Below are 24,276 nucleotides of genomic sequence, written 5' to 3' on the forward strand. Positions count from 1 at the left end.
GGAAAGATCTGCCCCCATGATTCAATTACCTCCCACCAGGTCCTTCCCACAACATGTGGGAATTATGGGAGTATAATTCAAGATGAGATTTGAGTGGGGACATAGAGCCAAACCATATCATTCCGCCCCGGCCCCTCCTAAATTTCATGTCCTCACATTTCAAAACCAATCATGCCTTCCCAACAGTCCCCCAGAGTCTTAACTCATTTCAGCATTAACTTAAAAGTCCACAGTCTGAAGTCTCATCTGAGACAAGGCAAGTCCCTTCTGCCTATGAGCCTGTAAAATCAAAAGCAAGTTAGTTACTTCCTAGATGGCAGTGGGGGTACAGGGATTAGACAAATACAGCCATTTCAAATGGGAGAAATTGGCCAAACAAAAGGGCTACAGGCCCCATGCAAGTCCAGAATCCAGCAGGGCAGTCAAATCTTAAAGCTCCAAAATGATCTCCTTTGATTCCATGTCTCACATCCAGGTCATGCTGATGCAAGAGGTGGGGTCCCATGGTCTTGGACAGCTCTGACCCCTGTAGCTTTGCAGGATACAGCCTCCCTCTCAACTACTTTCATGGGCTAGTGTTGAGTGTGTGTGGCTTTTCCAGGCAAACAATGCAAGCTGTCGGTGGATCTACTGTTCTGGGGGCTGGAGGACAGTGGCCCTCTTCTTACAGCTCCACTAGGCAGCGCTCCAGAAGGGACTCTGTGTGGGGTCTCCAACCCAACCCCATATTTCCCTTTCACACTGCCCAAGCAGAGGTTCTCCATGAGGGCCCCACCCCTGCAGCAAACTTCTGCCCTGCATATCCAGGCATTTTCATACATCTCTGAAATCCAGGCATAGGTTCCTAAACTCCAGTCCTTGACTTCTGTACACTTGCAGGCTCAACACCTTTGTGGAAGCTGCCAAGACTTGGGGCTTGCAGCCCCTGAAGCCATGGCCCGAGCTCTGTGTCGGCCCCTTTCAGCCACAGCTGAGCAGCTAGGATGCAAAGCACCAAGCCCCTAGGCTGCACACAGCACAGGGACCCTGGGCCCAGCCCTTGAAACCTCCTAGGTAGCCAGGCCTGTGATGGGAGGGGCTGCCATGAAGACCTCTGACATGCTCTGGAAACATTTTTTCCATTGTCTTGGGGATTAACATTCATCTCCTTGTTACTTATGCAAATTTCTGCATCCAGCTTGAATTTCTCCTCAGAAAATGGGATTTTCTTTTCTATGGCATTGTCAGGCTGCAAATTTTCTGAGCTTTCATGTTTTCCTTCCCTTATAAAACTGAATGCCTTTAACAGCACCCAAGTCACCTCTTGAATGCTTTGCTGCTTAGAAATTTCTTCTGCCAGATACCCTAAATCGTCTTTCTTTTTTTTTTTTTTTTTTTTTTTTTTTTGAGACGGAGTCTCGCTCTGTCGCCCAGGCTGGAGTGCAGTGGCCGGATCTCAGCTCACTGCAAGCTCCGCCTCCCGGGTTCACGCCATTCTCCTGCCTCAGCCTCCCGAGTAGCTGGGACTACAGGTGCCCGCCGCCTCGCCCGGCTAGTTTTTTGTATTTTTTAGTAGAGACGGGGTTTCACCGTGTTAGCCAGGATGGTCTCGATCTCCTGACCTCGTGATCCACCCGTCTCGGCCTCCCAAAGTGCTGAGATTACAGGCTTGAGCCACCGTGCCCGGCCTAAATCGTCTTTCTCAAGTTCAAAGTTCCACAGATCTCTAGGGCAGGGGCAAAATGCCACCAGTCTCTTTGCTGAAAATAACAAGAGTCACCTTTGTTCCAGTTCCCAACAAGTTTCTCATTTCCACCTGAGACCACATCAACCTGGACTTTATTGTCCATATCACTATCAGCATTTTGGGCAAAGCCATTCAGCAAGTCTCTAGGAAGTTCCAAACTTTCCCACATTTTCCTGTCTTATACTGAGCCCTCCAAACTGTTTGAACCCCTGCCTGTCCCAAAGTCGCTTCCACATTTTTAGGTATCTTTTCAGCAGCACCCCATTCCTAGCACCAATTTACTGTATTAGTCCATTTTCACACTGCTGATAAAGACATACTCAAGACTGGGACGAAAAAGAGGTTTCAGTGGACTCACAGATCTATGTGGCTGGGGAGGCCTCACAATCATGGCAGAAGGCAAGGAGGAGCAAGTCATGTCTTACACGGATAACAGCAGGCAAAGAGTGAGAGAGCTTGTGCAGGGGAATTCCTCTTTTTTAAACCCCCAGATCTCATGAGACTTACTCACTATCACAAGAACAGCACTGGAAAGACCTGCCCTCCTGATTCAGTTACCTCCCACCAGCTTCCTCCCACAACATGCGGGAATGATGAGAGTACAATTCAAGATGAGATTTGGGTGGGGACACAGCCAAACCATATCAGCAGTGTTTAAGGTGCCTTTTTTATGTTCTCTTTTCTTTGTTTTTTCTTTATTTATTAAGGTGCTTTTAAATCTGTTCATTGCCTTATTAATTTTGGTAATTGTTAGTAGTTTAACCAAAACTAACCATTTTTTTCCCTCCAGTTTTAGAATTTCTTGTGTGTGTGTGTGTGTGTGTGTGTGTGTGTGTGTGTGTGTGTGTTTCCTCCCAGATTTTCACTGAACAGTTTCCAATAGTGGAAAAACATTTCTTTTAAGCAAATAATTTTATAATTTACCTGGTAATTCTCTCAAGTCCCAATGAGTCTGTTTCTGTTACATGTTGTTAATGTCATTTCTTGTTCACATTGGCTGTTTTCTTGGTGTACTGTTATATTTCAATGAATGCTGGATGCTGTGTTTGGAAAATTATTTCTAGAAATAATTTGGGGTCTAGTATAATGTTATCTTCCTCTAGAGAGGATTTTTGTTTGCTTCTGCCAGATGCCTGAGGGCACTAGCAATCTTGGATCATCTTAATCCAATTTAAGGTTTTGAGATTTTCTGGGCTACTAAATTACTTAAAGCTGGGCTACATTTTATATCATTCACTCTCCTATTTACATTGAACTTTTAGCACCATGGTGAAAAGACTTCATATAAACCATGCCTGAATGGGTATGATATTAGATATTGATCTTAGAAGGTATTTAGAAAAGCTGGACAAGAAATTAATGATGAAGAATGGCCAAAATACTACATGTTTTGAATATATGCTGTATTTAAGAAGAGCAAGACAGATGCAATGACGAACACCCTTACTACTGTCAGTTACTGTCCACTGTGTATTTCTGGAGTGGTGAATTTAAAAATAAGTCTTAGTGGCAAAACACGTGAAATGTTTGTAAAATATGTTTTGTGAAATGCTCATGTGTTCCAGCAGAGGGCATCTTAACATCATGAATCCAGGTCCACTGCTTTTCTATGAAGGAAGATGCTTTTGAGACATGGCTTTGCTGTATTACTGTACCGCTTTGTCATAGTGTTAAGACCAGGAAAAGACTTTAATTTGACTTTTTGTGTGGCACATGCGGAAAGTGAGATACAGCTGGTAGAAATGACTTACCATTTGATCATTTAATATTCAATTATTGAGGAATTATAATGTATAGTGCATATATGTAACCTATGTAGATACTATGAACAAGGCGGGCAAGAGTTTGCTTCTTAGGAGTGCAAAAGGCTTATTGGGGGGAGAAAAAGAGTTTGTTTCTGAAGGAGCTTTCATCCAGTGGTGGGGGAGGGCTACCAATAATAAAGTAAAATAATTTGAGAAAGCATTGGATCTTCTGAGTAAAATAATGAGAGAAGGTAATGGAGAGAGAAGGACAGCAGATTGCTGCTAGTTTGGGTGGTCTGGGAAGGCTTCTCTGAGGAGGCAGGTTGTGACTGACAGGCAGTTAGGTGTCAGCAAAGGGGATTGCATTTCAGACTGAGAAACATTGAAAGCAAGGACTTGCAGATGGGAAATGGGAAGGAAGCCAGTGTGGTTGGAGCCTTGTGAGGCAGGCATGAGTCAGACCACCCAGGGCCTAGGGGCTGTGTGTGGTAAGGAATTTTGAGAGGCAGCAGAGCACAGTGCTTACCTGCCCAGGCTCTGGAATCAGGCTTCCTGGGTTGGAATCCCAACTCTACTTAACCAGCTTGGGAATTTTTCTGAGGAGCTGGTCTGTAGCATTCATCATATCTGAAAGGTGACCCAGAAAAGGTAAATGACCATTTACTATATTGTGTTGCCCCTCAGAAACACTTCTAATTCTCTGCAGCAGACAGCCTCTGATTATTGTTGATTTTCAAGAAAAAAAAAGTTTATAAGTAGTGCAACTAAATGAAATCTTCAAGTAATAAAACAACAATATCTCAAGTTGGTTGACCTCTTTTAGTATCAATCACCAGTATGTTGGTTTTTGTTGTTGTTTTTTGAGACAGGGTTTCACTCTGTTGCCCAGACTGGAGTGCAGTGGTACAATCATGACTTACTGCAGCCTCAACCTCCTTGGACTCAGGTGATCCTCCCACCTCAGCCTCCTGGACAGGTGCATGCCACCATGCCCAGCTAATTTTTAAATTTTTTGCAGACATGCCGTTTTGCCATGTTGTCCAGTGCTGGTCTTGAACTCCAGGGCTCAAGTGATCCTCCTGCCTTGGCCTCCCAAAGTGTTGGGATTACAGACGTGAGCCACTGGGCCTAGCCCTAGAGGACTTCTTTTTAAACAAAATTGGATTTATTATTTCATTTTCTTTGAAATGATAAGAGATAGGGCAATAAAGAAGTGGAGAAAGATTCACATGGTCTATAGACATTAGTATCTTGAGAGTGATAGTTTTGGTAAATTGTCCAGCAAGTAGAAAATACTTGAATATTTGAATCATACAGAGAAGTATCAAGGTTGACGTAACGAATGCATGTGCACCCACTGCCCAGCTTTTCAGTTATTACTGCTTTCACATGTTTGCATCAAATTGTTTTTTAAGAAATAAAAAGTACAGGCCGGGTGCGATGGCTCATGCCTGTAATCCCAGCACTTTGGGAGGCCGAGGCGGGCGGATCACAAGGTCAGGAGATCAAGACCATCCTGGCTAACACGATGAAACCCCCTCTACTAAAAATACAAAAAAATTAGCGAGGCATGGTGGCGGGCGCCTGTAGTCCCAGCTATTCGGGAGGCTGAGGCAGGAGAATGATGTGAACCCGGGAGGCAGAGTTTGCAGTGAGCTGAGATTGCGCCACTGCACTCCAGCCTGGGCGACAGAGTGAGATTCCGTCTCAAAAAAAAAAAAAAAGAAAAGAAAAGAAAAGAAATAAAAAGTACAGATGTGGTTGAAATTTTCAGTGGAACTCTTTCTAATCCTGCTCCCTTCCCTCCCTCCCTCCACTGGGGTAACCAGTATTCTAGGTTTGGTCTTTGTCATTCTCTTGCATTTGTCTATATTTGCTATTATGTGTCTGTATGATTAAACAATACTTAGCATTGTTTTGCATGTGTTAAATTTTATATTAATGGTATCACTGTGATACTATGTTTCTGTAATATGTTTATCTCATTCAACATTTTTTTGAGATTCACCCATGTTGATAATGTGGCTGTTTTTAACTGTTATTTGGTGTTCCATTCATTATCTGAATATTTCTTTCTCCGTTGTTGTTGTTTTTTTGAGATGGAGTTTCACTCTGCTGCCCTGGCTGGAGTGCAGTGGCGTGGTCTCAGCTCACTGCAACCTCTGCCTCCTGGGTTCAAGCAATTATCCTGCCTCAACCTCCTGAGTAGCTGGAACTGCAAGCACACACCACCATGCCTGGTTAATTTTTGTATTTTTAGTAGAGATGGGGTTTTACCATGTTGGCCATGCTAGTCTTGAACCTCAAGTGATCCGCCCACCCCAGCCTCCCAAAGTGTTGGAATTACAGGCGTGAGCCACGGCATCCAGCCTGAATATTTCATATATTGGTAGATACTCAGGTTGTTTGTAATTTTTTCTATTTTGACAATGTACCACAGTAATACATTTTACATTGTGACCCAAAATAAATGAATACACATATAGCCAAAACTACAATTTTTAATGAGGTAATACCCCTACTGCAAATTATATACTCTGTGATATGTTCTGCTCTGTTCTATTTTATTAGAAAAAAATGCACTCGACCGGGCACGGTGGCTCACGCCTGTAATCCCAGCACTTTGGGAGGCCGAGGCGGGTGGATCACCTCAGGTTGGGAGTTCGAGAGCAGCCTGACCAACATGGAGAAACCCCGCCTCTACTAAAAATACAAAATTAGCTGGGCGTGGTGGCACATGACTATAATCCCAGCTACCAGGGAGGCTGAGGCAGGAGAATTGCTTGAACCTGGGAGGCGGAGGTAGCGGTGAGCCGAGATCGTGCCATTGCACCCCAGCCTGAGCAACAAGAGTGAAACTCTGTCTCAAAAAAAAAAAAAAAAAAAAAAAACACTCATGAGCCACTGAAAGGTCACACTAGCTGTAGCTTGAAAAGTACTACTGGAGGATATACCCAGGAGGGGAATTGGAGGGCCAAAGATGTCCATTTTCAACTTTACTAGATATTGCTAAATGTCTTTCCAAATCGTGTTCATTTACATCCCCACAAGCAGTGTGCTATAGTGCCTGTTGCTTCTCATTCTCACCATTGGCGTTACCAGTCTTTTTCATTTTTGCCAATCTGGTAGGTATGAAATGGCGTCTCAGTGTTGGTTTAATTTGCATTTTTGAGCTAGAGGTTCCAGCCAGTGCAGTAAGACAAAGTAGAGCACCATTTTAGATCTTCATTGACTTCTCAATTTTCTTTATTTGCCTATTTCCTGTTTATACCTTTGCCCATTTTCCAACTCATTTTTTTGGTCTTTTTTCATATCAATTTGTAAAAATTACTGATATATATTTTGCATTCCTTTCCCAATAATATGTAATATGTAATTATTTTAATATTACATTTAATATTACATATTATGTAATCTGGGAGGCGGAGGTTGCAGTATGCATTTTTATGCATACATAAAAATAATATGTAATTATTTTCTCCCAGTTTGTTGCCCACCCCATTTATTTTTTTTTGTTGTTCATGAAGGTTCTTATTTATATTATTGTGAAATTTATTAATCTTTTATCTTATGGTTTATCCTTTTGGGATTTTGTTTAAGGAATTCTTCTTAACTCTGACTTTATAAAATATACTAGTTTATTGTAGAAATTATAATTTTTTCAAATTTTCATTTTTAAAGGTATTTATTTATTTATTAGAGATAGGGTCTCACTCTGCCCCTCTCTTGCCCTCCCCTACTCCTCTTTCTTTTTTTGATACGGAGTCTTGCTCTTTCACCCAGGCTGGAGTGCAGTGGTGTGATCTTGGCTCACTGCAACCTCCGCCTCCCAGATTCAAGCGATTTTCCTGCCCCAGCCTCCCAAGTAGCTGGGACTACAGGCATGCGCCACCATGCCCAGCTAATTTTGTATTTTTAGTGGAGATGGAGTTTCACCATCTTGGTCAAGCTGGTCTCAAACTCCTGACCTCAGGTGATCCTCCCGCCTCAGCCTCCCAAAGTGCTGGGATTACAGGCATGAGCCACTGCACCTGGCTAGATCTTGAGTTTTATGAGTATATACATTTTTAAAATTTATTGAATGTATACTTGGATTTGTACACTTCATTATATGCAAATTTTACCTCAAAAGAAAAAAATTGTAAAATATCGAACTCTAGCTGATGCTGTACCTGCTGAAGTATTTAGGGGGATCATACTGATATTCGCAGTTTGCTTTGAAACACATTAAAAAAACCTCAATGTGAGTTGATGAATGGATAGAAAGATGGATAGATATGTATAATAAGATGTTAAAATTCAACTTTGCACATATGTTTGGAAGTTTTTATAATAAAATATTGGACTCCTACAACTCAGCTGCAAGAAACCAAATAACTCAATATAAAAAATGGGCAAGGGACTCGAATAGACATCTCTGTAAAGAAGACATAAAATCACCAACAGGTTAGATGCTCAACTGTCATCAAAAATATAAAAGATAACTGGTGGCAGTGAGGTCATAGAGCAACTGGAACCCTTATATACTGTTGGGAATGTACAGTGGTCCAGCCACTATGGAAAACAGCATGGAGATTCCTCCAAAAAATTAAAACTAGAATTGCCATATATGATCCTAGCGTCTCACTTCTGGGTATTTATCCAAGGGAATTAAAATCAGGACCCCAAAGAGATATCTGCACTTCCTTGTTCATTGTTGTGTTATTTACAATAGCAAGATGTGAAAATAGCCTAAATGCCCATTGGTGGATGAATGGCTAAAGCAATTGTGATCTGCATGTACAATGGAACATTATTCACCCTTAAAAACACAAGAGAATGCTGTCATATGTGACAACGTGGTTCAACCTTGGGGACATTATGATAAGTGAAACAAACCAGTCATAGAAAGACACACACTGCATGATTGTACTTATAGAAGGTATCTAAAATAGTCATAGAAACAGAGGAGAATGGTGGTTGCCAGGATCTGGGGTGAGGGACAGATGGGGAGTTGCTCTTCAGTGATGCAAGGGGAATAAGTTCTAGATAGCCGTATAACATTGGGCTTATAGTTAGCAATGATGTATTGTACACTTTACATTTTAAGAGAGTAGATAATATGTTGAGTGTTCTTACCACAATTTTGAAAAATAAATAAAATGTTGGGAAACGCAGCAATAAAATTTTTTCCATAACAGCTATTTATGATGGAAAGAAAGGTAAAAAGCAGTCGTTTATTTTTTATTTGCTTTGAGGTTCTTTAGAGGGGTTTATTTAAGTCAGGCTGATTATATTACTAACAACATGTAGAAAAGTTCATTTAGGTTTACAGGGAGGCTTATTTTATTTGAGCCACTTAGAATATATATGCCAATATACAGATGAGCAATTAAATTTAATTTTTATTTAAGCCTTTTACAAGATTCACAAATAAAGATAAAGGTAACATGCCTTTTAAAAAAGATTGTCTTTGATATGTTGAGGTCCCAGGAATCAGAGACTTCAACAGTTCCTTAGAGTCTACCCTCCATCTACCCTTGAAAAGACAAAACAAGACATTATTAGTTTCAGGGCAAGCCAGACTAACTTTTATTAACATTTTCTCAGAGTGGGAAAGTTATCTCTTTTCTGCCAGAATGCCTTCATCAACTTGACCTTGTGTTGAACATCTCCATTTTTGGCACAATTCCCAGATATACAAGAAAATTTTTTCAATTACGATGGTATTCATTCAGATACTCCTTTAGGTGTTGTTGGAGTTCCAAATGTGAGTGATTATCTCCAACTTCCTTAACTTGGCAGTGTCTTGGAGTAATGGAAACAGGGACACAGGGATAGAAGTAAAATCTGTAAATTTTTTCAATTTTGGCAAGCTTTTCCTCTTAGTGCTGCAATTTTTCCTAGCACCTCTAAGAATATTGCCTTAACAGTATGGGCATGCTGGCAAAACAAAGCCAAACAAAAACAACATTATACAAAATTCAAACTGGTGTGTGGTGGGGAGGTGTAAATCATTTGCTTTTTTACAAGATTCATTATATGTTTTATTGGTAAATCACAATATGAATCATGTTAAACAATAGTGAAGTATATTGATAATATCAGGACCATTCTATATTTACTGACAACATATTGGGAACGCAGTGCTACCTTTTTTGTACCTTTAATTGTTTCTGTCTTGAACAGTTTACAGGCAGCTGCCTAATCTCAGCACATACGTTATTATTTCAGGTCCTGTGGGAATGGCCGCTGCTGCTGCTGTGGCAACAGGAAAGAAACGGAAACGGCCTCATGTATTTGAGTCTAATCCATCTATCCGGAAGAGGCAACAAACACGTTTGCTTCGGTGAGGGCTCCCTTATCCATATTATTACTATTCCTCAAATACTTCCTGTGAATGACAGACTTAGAACATATATGGTTAGGTTTGTCAAGGATGCTTGATTTGATTCCTTGATGACAGATGTAGACTTAAAAGTATTCTTACAAAATTAAATACATGAAAACAAAGAAATATGATTTAACAGATATGTAATATCACATTAATCCATTCAGAAAAGTTGTATGCCTGCTATGTGCAAGCCATTGTTGTAGACATTGGGCATAGAAGAGTGAACAAAACAAGTTGCTTTAAAGAGCTTGTATCCTGCTAGAAGGGGGAAAGAAAAAAAACGATATGCAATATGTCAGGTGATGATAAGTGCAATGGGAAAAAAAATACAGTGGAGTAAGGAAAATAGAAAAGTCAGGAGGTAGGGGGATATAGTCATTTTTCTCTTTTATGAGGATGGTCTGAGAAATGCTTTTTGATAAGGCAGCCTTTGAACAGAGACTTGAAGACGCTGAAAGAGCACACACGTTGATACTGAGGGGAAGAACATCTCAGGCAGGGGGAATATCAAGAACAAAGACCCCAAAGTGTGAATGTGGTAGTTGTTTTTGAGGAACAGCCAGGGAGATATGAGAAGATGTTCGGAGTAGTAGAGAAGAGCCACTCCAGGAGATCTTTTTTTTTTTTTTTTTTTTTTTTTTGATAGATGCGGTCCTGCTATGTTGTCTAGGCTGGTCTGGGACTCCTGGCCTCAAGCAATCCTTGTGCCTCATCCCCAAAATGCTGGGATTACAGGTGTGGGTCACTGCACCTGGCCTAGGAGATCTTCTTGACTCTTACTCTGAGTGAGATGAGATGTCAGTGTAGGTTTTTGACCAGAGCAATGGTATCATCTTACTTACATTTTTAAAGAATCACTCAGGCTACGGTGTTGAGAATAGAATCTGAGGATACAAGAATGGAATCAGGGAGACCAATTAGGTGGTGATTATAGTAATCTAGGCCAGAAATGATAGTGTCTTAAAATCAACATGGCAGCAGCATGGGTAGTAAGAAGTGATCAGGTTCTAGATGTATTTCAAAAGTCAACTCATCATGATTCATTGACGTGGAGTGTGCGAGAGAAAAAGGAGTGCAGGGTGATTTTTGGTCCGATTACTAGAAGGATTGCGATGGCATTTACTGGAGAGGGAGCAAGCATGACAGTGAGGGTGAGACAGAATCAGGAATTTGGTTTTGGACCTGGTAAGTTTGTGATGCCTCTAACCATTAAGTGGAGATACAAAATAAGCAGTTGGATATATGAGTCTGGAATTCAAATGAGAGGCCTTAGTTGAAGATGATATAAGCATATAAGTAGTATTTAGAACTAGGAGACTGGATGAGGTCACTTAGGGAGGGAGTACGGACTGAGGCCTGAAGCGCTCCACCTTTTGGAGGTTAGAGAGATGAAAGGAGCCAGCAAAAGAGTCTAAGAAGCAACCAGTGAGTCAGGAAACAAACCAAGAGAGTGGTATCCTGGAAACCAGGTACAAAAAGTGTGTCAGGAAGGAGAGCATGTGATCAGCTATCAAATGCTTCTGACAGGTTGAAAAAGATGCCAACTGACCATTAGATTTAGTAACATGGAGTTCACGAATGAACTTGACAAGAGTGTATTCAAAGGAGCGGTAAGGGTGAAAAGATTGGAATAGCTTTAAGGGAGAATAGAGAGAGGGGAATTAGAGACAGTGAATATAAACCATTGTTTCAAGGCATTCCATCAGATTTCTTGTTTGATAAGTGGTCCTTTGCTCACACATTTCAGAATTCTGAAATGTAGAACTTTGAAATCATCTCCCATGATTTCAGAGGGAAGAGGCTGTGTTTCTGTTTCATCCATTGTTACTATGTTTTAAAAAGCTGTTTTTGGGTTGATGGGTACAGCAGACCACCATGGCATATGTATACCTTTGTAACAAACCTGCACATTCTCTACATGTATCCCGGAACTTAAAGTAAAATAATTTTTTTAAGCCGTTTTCGGCTGGGCACGGTGGCTCACGCCTATAATCCCAGCACTTTGGGAGGCCAAGGTGGGCAGATCACCTGAGGTCGGGAGTTCAAGACCAGCTCGGCCAACATGGTGAAACCCCATCTCTACTAAAAATACAAAATATTAGCCAGGCATGGTGACAGGCGCCTACAATCCCAGCTAGTCGGGAGGCTGAGGCAGGAGAATAGCTTTAACCCAGGAGGCGGAGGCTGCAGTGAGCCAAGATTGCACCACTGCACTCTAGCCTAGGTGACAGAGTGAGACTCCATCTTAAAAAAAAACTGTTTTCATTTCATCCTCACTTGTGAAATACTGTAGGACTGAGAATAATTGTTTATATCACAATGAAAATCTGAAGCTACAACGTTTTAAAAGCATAGGTATACCTTGGAGATATTGCAGGTTTGGTTCCAGACCACTACAATAAAGCAAGTAGCACAATAAGTCACAGAAATTTTTTGGTTTCTCAATGCATAAAAAAGTTATGTTAACACTATACTCTGTTAAGTGTTGCAGTGGTATTATGTCTAAAAAAAGCAATGTACATACCATAATTTTAAAATGCTTTTTTTTTTTTTTTTGGAGAACAAATTCTAGCTCTCTTGTCCAGGCTAGAGTGCAGTGGTGCGATCATGGCTCACTGCAGCCTCCATCTCCTGGGCTCAAGTGATCCTCTCACTTAGCCTCCCAAGTAGCTGGGACAATAGGTGCATGTCACCATACCTGGCAAATTTTTTCTTCTTTTTGTGAAGACAGGGTCTCACTATGTTACCCAGACTGGGCTTAAACCTCTGGGCTCAAGCAATCCTCCCGCCTCAACCTCCCAAAGTGCTGGAATTACAGGCGTGAGCCACTGGGCCTGACCACTAAAACACTTAATCGCTAAAAAGATGCTAATGCTCATCTGAGCCTGCAGTGAGTCATCGTCGCATTGCTGGCTGAGGGTCTTACCTCGGAGTTGATGACTGCTGACTGATCAGGGTAATTGTTGCTGATGGTTGGGGTGGCTGTGGCAATTTCTTAAAAATAAGACAACAAATTTTGCTGTATGGATTGACTCTTTCTTTCATGAATGATTTCTCTGTAACATGTGATGCTGTTTGATAGCATTTTACCCACAGTAAAACTTTCAAAATTGGAAAATTAATCCCCTCAAACTCTGCTGCTGCTTCATCAATTCAGTTTGTGTCATATTCTAAATCTTTTATTGTCATTTCAACAGTATTCATAGCATCTTCATCAGGAGTAGATTTCATCTCAGGAAACTGCTTTCTTTGCTCATCAATAAGAAGCACCTCTCATCCCTTCAAATTTTATCATGATATTGTAGCAATTCAGTCCCATTTTCAGGGTCCACTTTTAATTCTGGTTCTTTTACTGTTTCTACTACATCTGCAGTTACTTCCTCCACTGAAGTGTTGAACTCCTTAAAGTCATGCATGAGGCTTGGAATCAAGTTCTTTCAAACTTCCATTAATGTTGATAATTTGACCTCCTCCCATGTACTTGTAGATGAATTACAAGTACTCTTAATGGCATCTTGAATGGTGAATCCATTCTAGAAAGTTTTCAATTTATTTTACCCAGATCCATCAGAGGAATCATTATAGCAGCTGTATCCTTTCAAAATGTATTTCTTACTTAATAAGACCTGAATGTTGAAATGACTCCTTGATCCATGGGCTGCAGAATGGATGTTGTCTTAGCAGGCATGAAAACAGCATTAATCTCTTTGTACATCTCCGTTAGAGCTCTTGGGTGACTAGGTGCATTGTCAATGTGCAACAATAGTTTGAAAGGAATTTTTTTTTTTCTGAGCAGTGGGTCTCAACAGTGGGCTTAAAATAGTCCATAAACCATGCTGTAAACAGATGTACTGCCATCCAGGGTTTATTATTCTGTTTACAGAGGACAGGCAGAATAGATTTAGCATGATTTTTAAAGGACCCTAAAGTCACTAGCTGCATTAGGCCCTAACAGGAGAGTCAGCCTGTCCTTTGAAGCTTTGAAACCTGGCATCGACTTCTCTCTAGCTAGGAAAGTCCTAGATGGTATCTTCTTCCAATAGAAGGCTGTTTTGTCTACATTGAAAATCTGTTGTTTAGTGTAACCACTTAGCTGAATCATCTGGATAACTTGCTCCAGCTTCTACATCAGCACTTGCAGCTTCACTTTGTACTTTTTTGTATTGGAGATGGCTTCTTTCCTTGAACCTCATGAACCAACCTCTGAAACAGTCAGGGCTTTGCTCTGCGTTAGACTTTGGCCTATGGGATTGTTGTGGCTGGTATGATCTTTTATCCAGACCACTAAAACTTTCTCCATATCAGCAATAAAACTGTTTTGCTTTCTTATCATTTGTGTGTTCATTGGAGTAGCACTTGTAATTTCTCTCAAGGACTTTCCTTTGCATTAACAACACGGCCAACTGTTTGGCATAAGCGGTGTTGCTGTCAGCCTGTCTTGGCTTTCGACATGCCTTCCTCACTAAGCTTAGTCTTGTCTAGCTTTTGATTAAAAGTGAGAGATGTGCGACTCTTCCTGAAACTTGAACGCTTAGAGGCCATTATAGGGTTATCAGTTGGCGTAATTTCAATACTGTGTCTCAGGGAACAGGAAGGCCTGAGGAGAGGGAGAGAGGCAGGAAACAGTTGATCAGTGGGGCATTCAGAACACACACATTTATCGGTAAAGTTTGCTGTCTTTTGTTGGGCACTGTTTGTGGTGTCCCAAAACAATTAAAATAGTAACATCAAAGATCACTGATCACAGATCACTATAACAGATTATAATCATAATGGAAGAGTTTGAAATGTTACTAGGGTTACCAAAATGTGACACAGAGACATGCAGTGAGCACATGCTGTTAGGAAAATGGCGCTGATGAACTTGCTTGACATAGGGTTGCCACAAACCTTTGTTTTAAAGAAAGATCCCACAGTGTCTGTGAAACACAAAGTAACAAAGCACAATAAAACTAGGTATGCTTGTAGTACTTTTAGATAAAATTATCTCAATGAGATATAAACAATATCAATAAAAGGTAGTAAAAGCAAATCATTTGAGCCCCTTTTATTAAGCGTGGAGATGATATAATAAATTTTGTAAGAGCACATCTTGGTTGTAATTTTTTTTTTTGAGGCAAAGTCTCACTCTGTTGCCCAGGCTGGAGTGCAGTGGCACCATCTTGGTTCACTGCAACCTCCACCTCTTGGATTCAAGCAATTCTCATGCCTCAGACTCCCAAGAATCTAGGATTACAGGCATGTGCCACCAAGCCTGGCTAATGTTTTTGTATTTTTAGTAGGGACGGGCTTTACACCATGTTGGCCAGGCAGGTCTCGAACTCCTGGCCTCAAGTGATCCGCCCGCCTCGGCCTCCCAGAGTGCTGGGATTACAACAGAAATGAGCCACCGTGCCTGGACAGTTGTAATCTTTATAATTTTAAGTAGCAGTAAGTGGTGTTACTCAGATCAAGAAGAATGATACCATGTTCAAAATTGTGTCGTGGTTATGTCCCAAGGCAAAACCTTCAATTGAGCCTTCTATCAGTAGTCTTTAAGAAAAAGGTATGTACATGTTTCTGCTGATCCCCTTTTCACATTTTACGTAAAAGAAAGCATATCTGATCAGAGTAAACTGTCTTAAGTCATTTGTGTCTATGTCACTATAATTTCCATCTTTTTAAAACTGTTTTTATTCTTGTTTCCTTTTCTGATTCAGGAAACTTCGAGCCACATTAGATGAATATACTACTCGCGTGGGACAGCAAGCTATTGTCCTCTGTATCTCACCCTCCAAACCTAACCCTGTCTTTAAAGTGTTTGGTGCAGCACCTTTGGAGAATGTGGTAAGTCACAACCAAGCTGTTCTCGCTTGCCCTTTGCTTTCTGTCAGCTGCTTCCATTGTTCTGATCCTCTGTCAAGAATAACAGTTGGCATTTCTGTTACCCCCTAATCCAGGCATGGGAGAGGGGACTAGTTTTCAGATTGCTTTATGCATATCAAAACAAAATGATCATTACTGTTTTTACTTCCTGTGTCAAGGTATTTTACCTGTGTCAAGGTATTTTACCTGTGTCAAGGTATTTTACCTGCCCAGATGCAATGGGTGGCCGGGGGAAGTGGGGACGGGAGGGGGAAACAAGGGGTTTTGTTTGTTAGGAAACAATGCAGGATTTTGTAAGAAAATTACTGATTTATATCAGAAACAAAATAGTAGATAATTCCAAGGTGTCAATTTCCTAAGGGAAACCTGGGGGGCATTTTATTGATCAGTTATTTGAGTTACATATTTGAAATCTCTTACATTTATCAAATAATTGATTTAATACTCTGCTGCAAATATAGAACTATATTTGAACATTTTGATTGTATAACTATCCAGAGCTAATTTTATAAAAATAGTCTTTTGCCCCTGCATACTTATACAATAGGAACTATTCCTTCTTGGGCCAAATTAACTTTGAATCAGTGGAGTAATGATCTGTCAAGATTTAAATTGCATTTTGTTTTTATTAGGATAAAATTCATTAGCTTAAAATGACATTTAGATGTCTCTCATATTGAATAAAGGCATTTTTTGAGTTCAGAATTAGTAATCAATTGATAGAAATTCTGTTTGTTGTATTTTTTTTCACACCATCTTCCCATCCCTGAAATGTTGTGGGTATTTCTTAACATTTTTGAGTTTTATTTTGAGTTTTTCCAAAAATTCCTGAAGCCTTACAGTTAGGATGTGTTAGGACTTTTCCTTAGAAGAATATAGTAGAAGGCTCCTACTTCAAAATGTTATCTGAGAAATAGCCTTTACTGTCACACTGTTGACAAACACGAAATCTGGGCATGTCTTCTCTTCTTTAGTACCAAAAATCTAAAACAATACTACTGATAGTAGTAAAGATGATGCAGTCTATGAAAAAGATTCATCTAGAAGACTCAGAAAAATACTTCAGAAAATTACTCACTGCAAAAACATTTTTTTAAGTTTTGCAAAACTGTTGGAGTCCTCCATAGAATACAAGAAGATATAGACTCTGTTAAACAGGATACAATAGACTGAGATAAAAAGCATTTTACCTTTGACTGACATTGATAAATACAGGTTAGGGACTACAAGTACCAGTAAAATTAGAAGCAGAATATATCTTCCAGAGCACTGAAGAAAAAAAAAAAAACCAAGTCTCTGTATAAAAGATAGAAACAAGGAAGGAATTTTTAAAAACTAAATAAAACACATAGTCTAGAACACAATAATACAAGTGAGGCCAGTTAATTCTGTTATAAAACATACATATAAATGGGTTAAACTGCCTTGTTAAGGGCATAGATGTTCTTTCAGGTTGAAACAACAATCCAAATCAAACCTGTCTCTATTCAGTGTGTATGTCATACTTATAGCCACTTAACAAATGTTAAAAGCAGCTGCAAGTAATAGAATCAAGAAAGTGAAAAGACAACACGCAGAATGGGAGAAATATTTGCAAGTCATATGTCTCATAAAAAAAACTTGTGTTGAGAATATACAAGGAATTCTTACAACTCAACAATAAAAAGCGGGCGGATCATGAGGTCAGAAGTTTAAGATCAGCCTGGCCAATATGGTGAAACCCCATCTCTACTAAAAATACAAAAAAAGCCGGGCGTGGTGGCACCTGCCTGTAGTCCCAGCCACTCGGGAGGCTGAGGCAGAAGAATCTCTTGAACCCGGGAGGTGGAGGTTGCAGAGAGCCAAGATTGTGCCACTGCATTCCAGCCTGGGCAACAGAGCGAGACTCCATCTCAAAAAAAAAAACAAAAAGACAACCTAATTTAAAAATAGGCAAAAGGGCCACGCACAGTGGCTCACGCCTGTAATCCTAGCACTTTGGGAGGCCAAGGCAGGTAGATCACTTGAAGTCAGGAGTTCAAGACCAGCCTGGCCAATATGGTGAAACCCCATGTCTACTAAAAATACAAAAATTAGCCAGATGTGGTGGTGGGCACCTGTAATGCCATCTACTCAGGAGGCTGAGGCAGGAAAATTTCTTGAACCCCGGAGCCAGAGGTTGCAGTGAGCCAAGATCACGTGCCACTGTACTCCAGCATGGGTAACTGAGTGAGACTCTGTCTCAAAAAATAATAAAAATAAAAATAGGCAAAAGATCTGAATAGATACTTCTTCAAAGAAGATATAGAAATGGTCAAAAAGCACATGAGAACTAATGATAAATATCATTAATCATTATAGTCATTTATCATTAATAATCACATTTTGATTTTTCATTTCCCTCATGACTATGATTATTAATCATTAGAAAATAAAAACCACAGTGAGATACCACTTCATAACCGCAGGGATGACTATAATAAAAAAGACAACAATAAGTGTTGGTGAAGATTTGGAGAAAGAAAAGGCAAAATGATACGGCTGCTTTGGAAAACAGTTTGTCAGTCTCTCAAAATGTTAAAAGTAGTGTTGCCATGTGACCTAGCAGTTCTATTCCTGAGTTATACCCAAGAGAACTGAAAGCGTATGTTCACACACAAACTTGTATACAGTGTTTATAGCAGCATTATTTATAATTGCCAAAAAGTGGAAACAACTCAAATGTTCATCGGCTGATGAATGGATAAATAAAATGTGGTATATCCATAGAATGGAATATTATTCAGCAAGAAAAAGGGAAGAAGTACTGATATTATACTACAGCATGGATGAACCTTTAAAACATTGTTGTAATCAAAAGAACTCAGTCACAAAAGATCACATATTGTAGGATTCCATTTATATGCAATGTCCAGGATAGATAAATCTTATTTATAGAGAGAGAGTGGATTAATGGTTGTCAGAGACTGGCGAAGGGGAAGGGAGGAATGGGGAGTGACAGCCAGTGGGCATGGAGTTTCTTTTAGGAGGAATGAAATGCTCCAAAATTAGATTTTGGTGATAATTTTAGGACCCTACAAGTATGAAGTCTTACCCTTTAAATGGGTGAATTGTATGGTATGGCAAACTGAATAATGACCCCCCCAGAGATGTACAGGTCCCCATCCCTGGAACCTGTGACTGTTACCTTATACAGCAAAAGTGCAGTTGTAATTAAGTTAAGGGTCTTGAGATGGGGAGATTATTCTCGATTATCCAGGTAGGCCCTAAATGTAATCACAAGTATCTTTATAAGAGGGAAACGAAGGGAGATTGGCATAGAAGTAGATGTGTTGGTGGAAGCAAGAGGTTGGATGCAAGGAGGGGGTCCAGAGCCAGTGATACAGGCTAGACAGAAGCTAGACAAGACAAAGAAACAATTCTCTCTTAGAGATGCACCCTTAGAGCCTGCAGAAGGACCCGGCCCTGCCAACACCTTGACTTTTGCCAAGTGAAACCAAGAAAATAAATTTGTGTGGGTTTAAGCCACCTAGTTTGTGGTGATTTGTGGGAGCCATAGGAAACAAATACGTATGGTGTGTGAACTGTGTATTAGTAAAGCTGTTACAAATGTTAAACGTAAAATAACAGGCAAAAGTTTGTCAGAAAAATGCCTACAAAAATAAATCATGGATCACAGCATTAATATCAGACAAAGCCTAATTGTCAAGGCAAAAAAGTATTAACGACAACCAGGGGTCATTTAGTATTGATAAGAAGTATTTATTTATTAATTTATTTATTTAGAGACAGGGTCTTGCTCTGTTGCCCAAGTTAGAGTGTAGTGGTGCAATCTCGGCTCACTGCAATCTCCACCTCTTGGGCTCAATTGATCCTCCCGCCTCAGCCTCCTGAGTAGCTGGGACTACAGGCAGGTGCCACCACACCCAGCTAAAATAAGAAGTACATATTTATCATGAACCTTTATATTCTTCAAGTAACTTTAAAGCAAAACATGGGGTCAGGTGCAGTGGCTTATGCCTGTAATCCCAGCACTTGGAAGGCTGAGGTGGGACGATTTCTTGAGGCCAGGAGTTCAAGACAAGCCTGGGCAACATAGTGGGACCTCGTCTACACAAAAAAAAAAAAAAAAAAAAAAGCCGGGCATACTGGCCCACACTCAGCTACTTGGGAGGCTGAGGCAGAAGGATTGCTTGAGCCCAGGAGATCAAGGCTGCAGTGAGCCATGATGCTACTGCACTCCAGCCTGGGTGACAGAGTGAGACCCTGTCTGTCAATCAGTTAGTCAGTCAGTCCACCAGACATACACATACCACAGCATGTAGATCAAAAAGTTAGAAATGTAAGGGAAAAAGGTAGTTAAAACCCACAGTGGGGCTGGGCACGGTGGCACATATGTATAATCCCAGCACTTTGGGAGCTGAGGTGGGAGGATTGGTTGAGGCCAGGAGTTTGAGACCAGCCCAGGTAACATAGTGAGACCTCATCTCTACAAAAAATTTAAAAATTAGCCAGATGTGGTACCACATGCTTGTAATCTCAGCTTCTTGGGAGGCTGAGATGGGAAGATTGCTTGAGCCCAGAGGTCAAGTCTGCAGTGAGCTCTGATTGCACCACTGCACTCTAGCCTGGATGACAGAGCAAGACCCTGTCCAAAAGAAAAACACACACACACACACACACACACAATGGTAGTAAAAGAATTTACTATTCTTGTCAGATCAACAAAGCAAAATATAAACAAGAATATAGAGATCTGAATAACAGATTTAATAAGGTTGACAGTCTAGGCAACATAGCGAGACCCTGTCCCTACAAAAAAATTAAAAAAAAAAATTGATCCAGGTGTGGTGGTGTGCACTTTTAGTCCCAGCTATTTGGGATGCTGAGGCAGGAGGATTACTTGAGCCTAGGAGTTCAAGGATGCAGTGAACTATGATTATTCCACTGTGCTCCAACCTGGGTGACAGAGTGAGACAATGGCTCAAAAAACAAAAGAATAAAAGTGATACAATAGATACAGAAGCGTTGACACCTTACAAGGGACTAATATACCATATTTGAAAAATTACATAAATGAATTATAAGAATTGACCGTTTATTATTACCAGGCCCCCAATTTTTTTTTTGAAACAAGATCTTGCTCTGTTGCCCAGGCTGGAGTACAGTGGTGCAGTCTCAGCTCACTGCAACCTCCGCCTCACTAGTTCAAACAGTTCTTCTGCCTCAGCCTCCTGAGTAGCTGGCTAATTTATGTTTTTAGTAGAGACAGAGTTTTGCCATGTTGGCCGGGCTGGTCTTGAACTCCTGACCTCAAGTAATTCGCCCACCTTGGCCTCCCAAAGTGTTGGGATTACAGGTGTGAGTCACCAGGCCCGGCCCCAAAGAATATTTTCTGATCATACTACAGAAAATTCAGAATTTTAGAATTTCAAAAGACAAGAAAAAATTTCAATCACCTGGAATGTGTGTGTGGGTGTGTGTGTGTGTGTGTGTGTGTGTGTGTGTGTGTGTCTTGCTCTATTGCCCAGGCTAGAGTGCAATGGTGCAGTCTCAGCTTACTGCAAGCTCTGCCTCCCGGATTCAAGTAATTCTCCCTGCTTCAGCCTTCCAAGTAACTGGGATTACAGGTGCGTGCCACCACGCCTGGCTAATTTTTATATTTTTAGTAGAGGCGAGGTTTCACCATGTTGGCCAGGCTGGTCTCAAACTCCTGACTTCAGATTATCCACCTGCCTCAGCCTCCCAAAGTGCTGGGATTACAGGCATGAGCCACCATAACTGGCCGGAATTTTTTATTTTTTTTATTTTTTTTATTTAAGACAGAGTCTCGCTCTGTCGCCTGGGCTAGAGTGCAGTGGTGCGATCTTGGCTCACTGCAACCTTTGCCTCCCAGGTTCAAGCAATTCTCTGCCTCAACCTCTCGAGTAGTTGGTATTACAGGCTCCTGCCATGATGCCTGGCTAATTTTTGTGTTTTTACTAGAGAGGGGGCTTCACCATGTTGGCCAGGCTGGTCTCGAACTCCTAACCTCAGGTGATCCTCCTGCCTCAGCCTCCCAAAGTGCTGGGATTACAGGCGTGAGCCACCACGCCTGGCCGGAAATTTTTAAAAGAAAATCTTAATTTACAGGTTATTTAGAAACAAAAATGATAACCAAAAATAAAAACTTAGAAGTTGTTATCTAAACTGGTACTCAAAGGAATATTCATGATCTTATTTAAAAAGAAAAATGTATACGAGAAAGTTGGAAAAGAAAGAAACTTCATCTAGCTAAAGAAGGTAGAAAGAGAATAATAAAATAAGTCTAAGAAAAAATAGAACAAATAAACATGTGAAAGAAATGAATGAGGGAACAAGAAAAGTAGACTTGTTAAATTTATAGAATTGGTTCTATAAAAAGTCTAATAAAACAGAAAAACTGCTACATGCTAATGAGGAAAAGGGAGAAGAAAAATATGTACCTTTAGAAACAAGATATCTATAGTTGCAGACAAGAAGAGATAGAAAATTATAAGAAAAGGCTATTAATTCTGTTCTTGCAAGTTAAAAACTCAGCCAAGTGGATTAACTTAGTAAGAAAATAAAATAACCAAAACACATCCAGACCTCAGTAGAATAAGCATTAACTGAAAACCTCAATAGAGTAATAAACATATACAAAATTGGAAAAGTGTTAAAGAACTACATCCCTTCAAGAGACCCTAGGCCCCAATTATTTTGGTTGACTTCTGTTAAACATTTAAGGTACAAATAATTCCCTAATCTTATACCCTGGTCTTATTATAGTCATTTATCATTAATCAAATTTTGATTTTCATTTCCCTAATGATTAATGATATATAATCATAGTCTTTAGGGTGATGAACAACCATGGGAGTTGCATGCAATGTGGAAGATATATGGAAAGTAGTATAGTGAAAGCCACGTTGCTCATGTATTTACTTAGTCAACATATAACGATTTAACGCTATTGGATACAAGGTATGAGATAAAGATTCCATCTGAGTCTATTGGGGTTTCAGGGTTCAAAACTGGGAATCCCAAAGGACTAAGGGGACATGAGAGCCCTGAACGGAGGCAGGAGAAGAAAGGAGGCAGACACTGGGGCTGAAGAGAAAATAGGATGAAATCAGCATAACTTCAGGGGCCACAGCCTGCGGCCTGGCTGGAAGGCAGATGTGCTTCACAGTCACAGGTCTGAGGCCAGCTCTTTGTTACATACCTCAGATGACAATATGTTTTTAGTCTCATAGGAGCTTGTAGAAAATTAAAAAAAAAAAAATTTATGAGACCTTCCCAAAGACTCTTCCTTTATCCAGTCAAGCTGCAGGAATACAAAAAAATTACGGTATCTTGTCTGGGACTATTTTTGCAACCCAACCCAGTGACCTTATAGCAAACATTTTGAAAATTAGCCAAGTGTGGTGATGCACACCTGTGATCCCAGCTACTTGGGAGGCTGAGGTGGGAGGATCACTGGAGCTCAGGAATTTGAGGCTGCAGTGAACAAACCTGTGTGACAAATCAAGACCCTGTTTCAAAAAACAAAACAAAATAAAACTCTAATGGCTCCTGCAAATATCGTAAACACCCTCCATCTCTGGCAATCATAAAATGTTTGTTAATGTATTACCTGTATTTGTATATTTAAAATATTTTATAATATTTCAGCCTGGACAACATGTAAGAGCCTGTCTCATTCGTGTGTGTGTGTGTGTGTGTGTGTGTGTGTGTGTGTGTGTGTGTGTAAAATAAGCAAAAGACCTGGTCCCTGTGCTCAGCAATGTCATGCACTGGTTGTGTATAGTGTATTCCAGAAATAACAGTACAAATGACACGTATTTATTTGTGTCAGTAGGAATTTAAAGGAGGAAGAGAATTATGGCAAGAATAATTGGGAAGTTTTTTCAGAGCAAGTGGGAATTGAACTGATCCTAGAAAAATGGAAAATATTTGAGTAAGAAGCAGATTTATGTGGTGGCTCATGTCTGTAATCCCAGCACTTTGGGAGGCCTAGGTGGGCGGATCACTTGAGGTCAGGAGTTTGAGACCAGCCTGGCCAACACATTGAAACCCCGTCTCTACTAAAAATATAAAAAAATAGCTGGGCATGGTGGCGGGCACCTGTAATCCCAGCTACTCAGGAGGCTGAGGCAGGAGAATTGCTTGAACCCAGGAGATGGAGGTGGCAGTGAGCCGAGATCACGCCACTGCACTCCAGCCTGGGTAACAGAGAGGAACTCCATCTTTAAAAAAAAAAAAAAAAAATGGTCTCTAGAAGTTTCAAAGAAAAGAACTTGCTAGATGCCAAGGTGAGTGACGAGGTTGGGCAGCTAAAGAAGGAAGAAAGTGAACAAAGTTGCTCAGTATAGGACTCCATGGAGGTTGTATGCTGGGAGCTCAAGAGGTGTCATTCACATAGTCTCCAGGGTTAGGCAGGCACAACTGTATCTGGTGGCTCTGGCAGAAGAGTATTGAAAAAACAAATAATTGGAAAGATTGAAATGCTGGCCAGAGAAACTTGGACTTTGTTTATAAGAAGTGGGGAACTATAGCAGTTTCTTGAGGAAAAAAAAGATAAATGA

At 40.4% G+C, this 24,276-nt stretch overlaps 1 protein-coding gene across 5 annotated transcripts in view; it reads left to right on the forward strand.

The window, feature by feature from the left end:
• NRF1 (nuclear respiratory factor 1) overlaps positions 1 to 24,276 on the forward strand; it is a 148,890-nt gene that overhangs the window by 50,308 nt on the left and 74,306 nt on the right. For all 5 annotated transcript variants that reach the window (XM_045388374.3, XM_045388375.3, XM_045388376.3 and 2 more), the window contains exons 3-4: positions 9,685 to 9,799; positions 15,544 to 15,670. In XM_045388374.3, the coding sequence (XP_045244309.1) occupies positions 9,685 to 9,799; positions 15,544 to 15,670 (242 nt within the window). The remainder of the gene's footprint in view (positions 1 to 9,684; positions 9,800 to 15,543; positions 15,671 to 24,276) is intronic.

Source organism: Macaca fascicularis, chromosome 3 (assembly GCF_037993035.2).
Source record: "Macaca fascicularis isolate 582-1 chromosome 3, T2T-MFA8v1.1".
Classification (NCBI taxonomy): domain Eukaryota; kingdom Metazoa; phylum Chordata; class Mammalia; order Primates; family Cercopithecidae; genus Macaca; species Macaca fascicularis.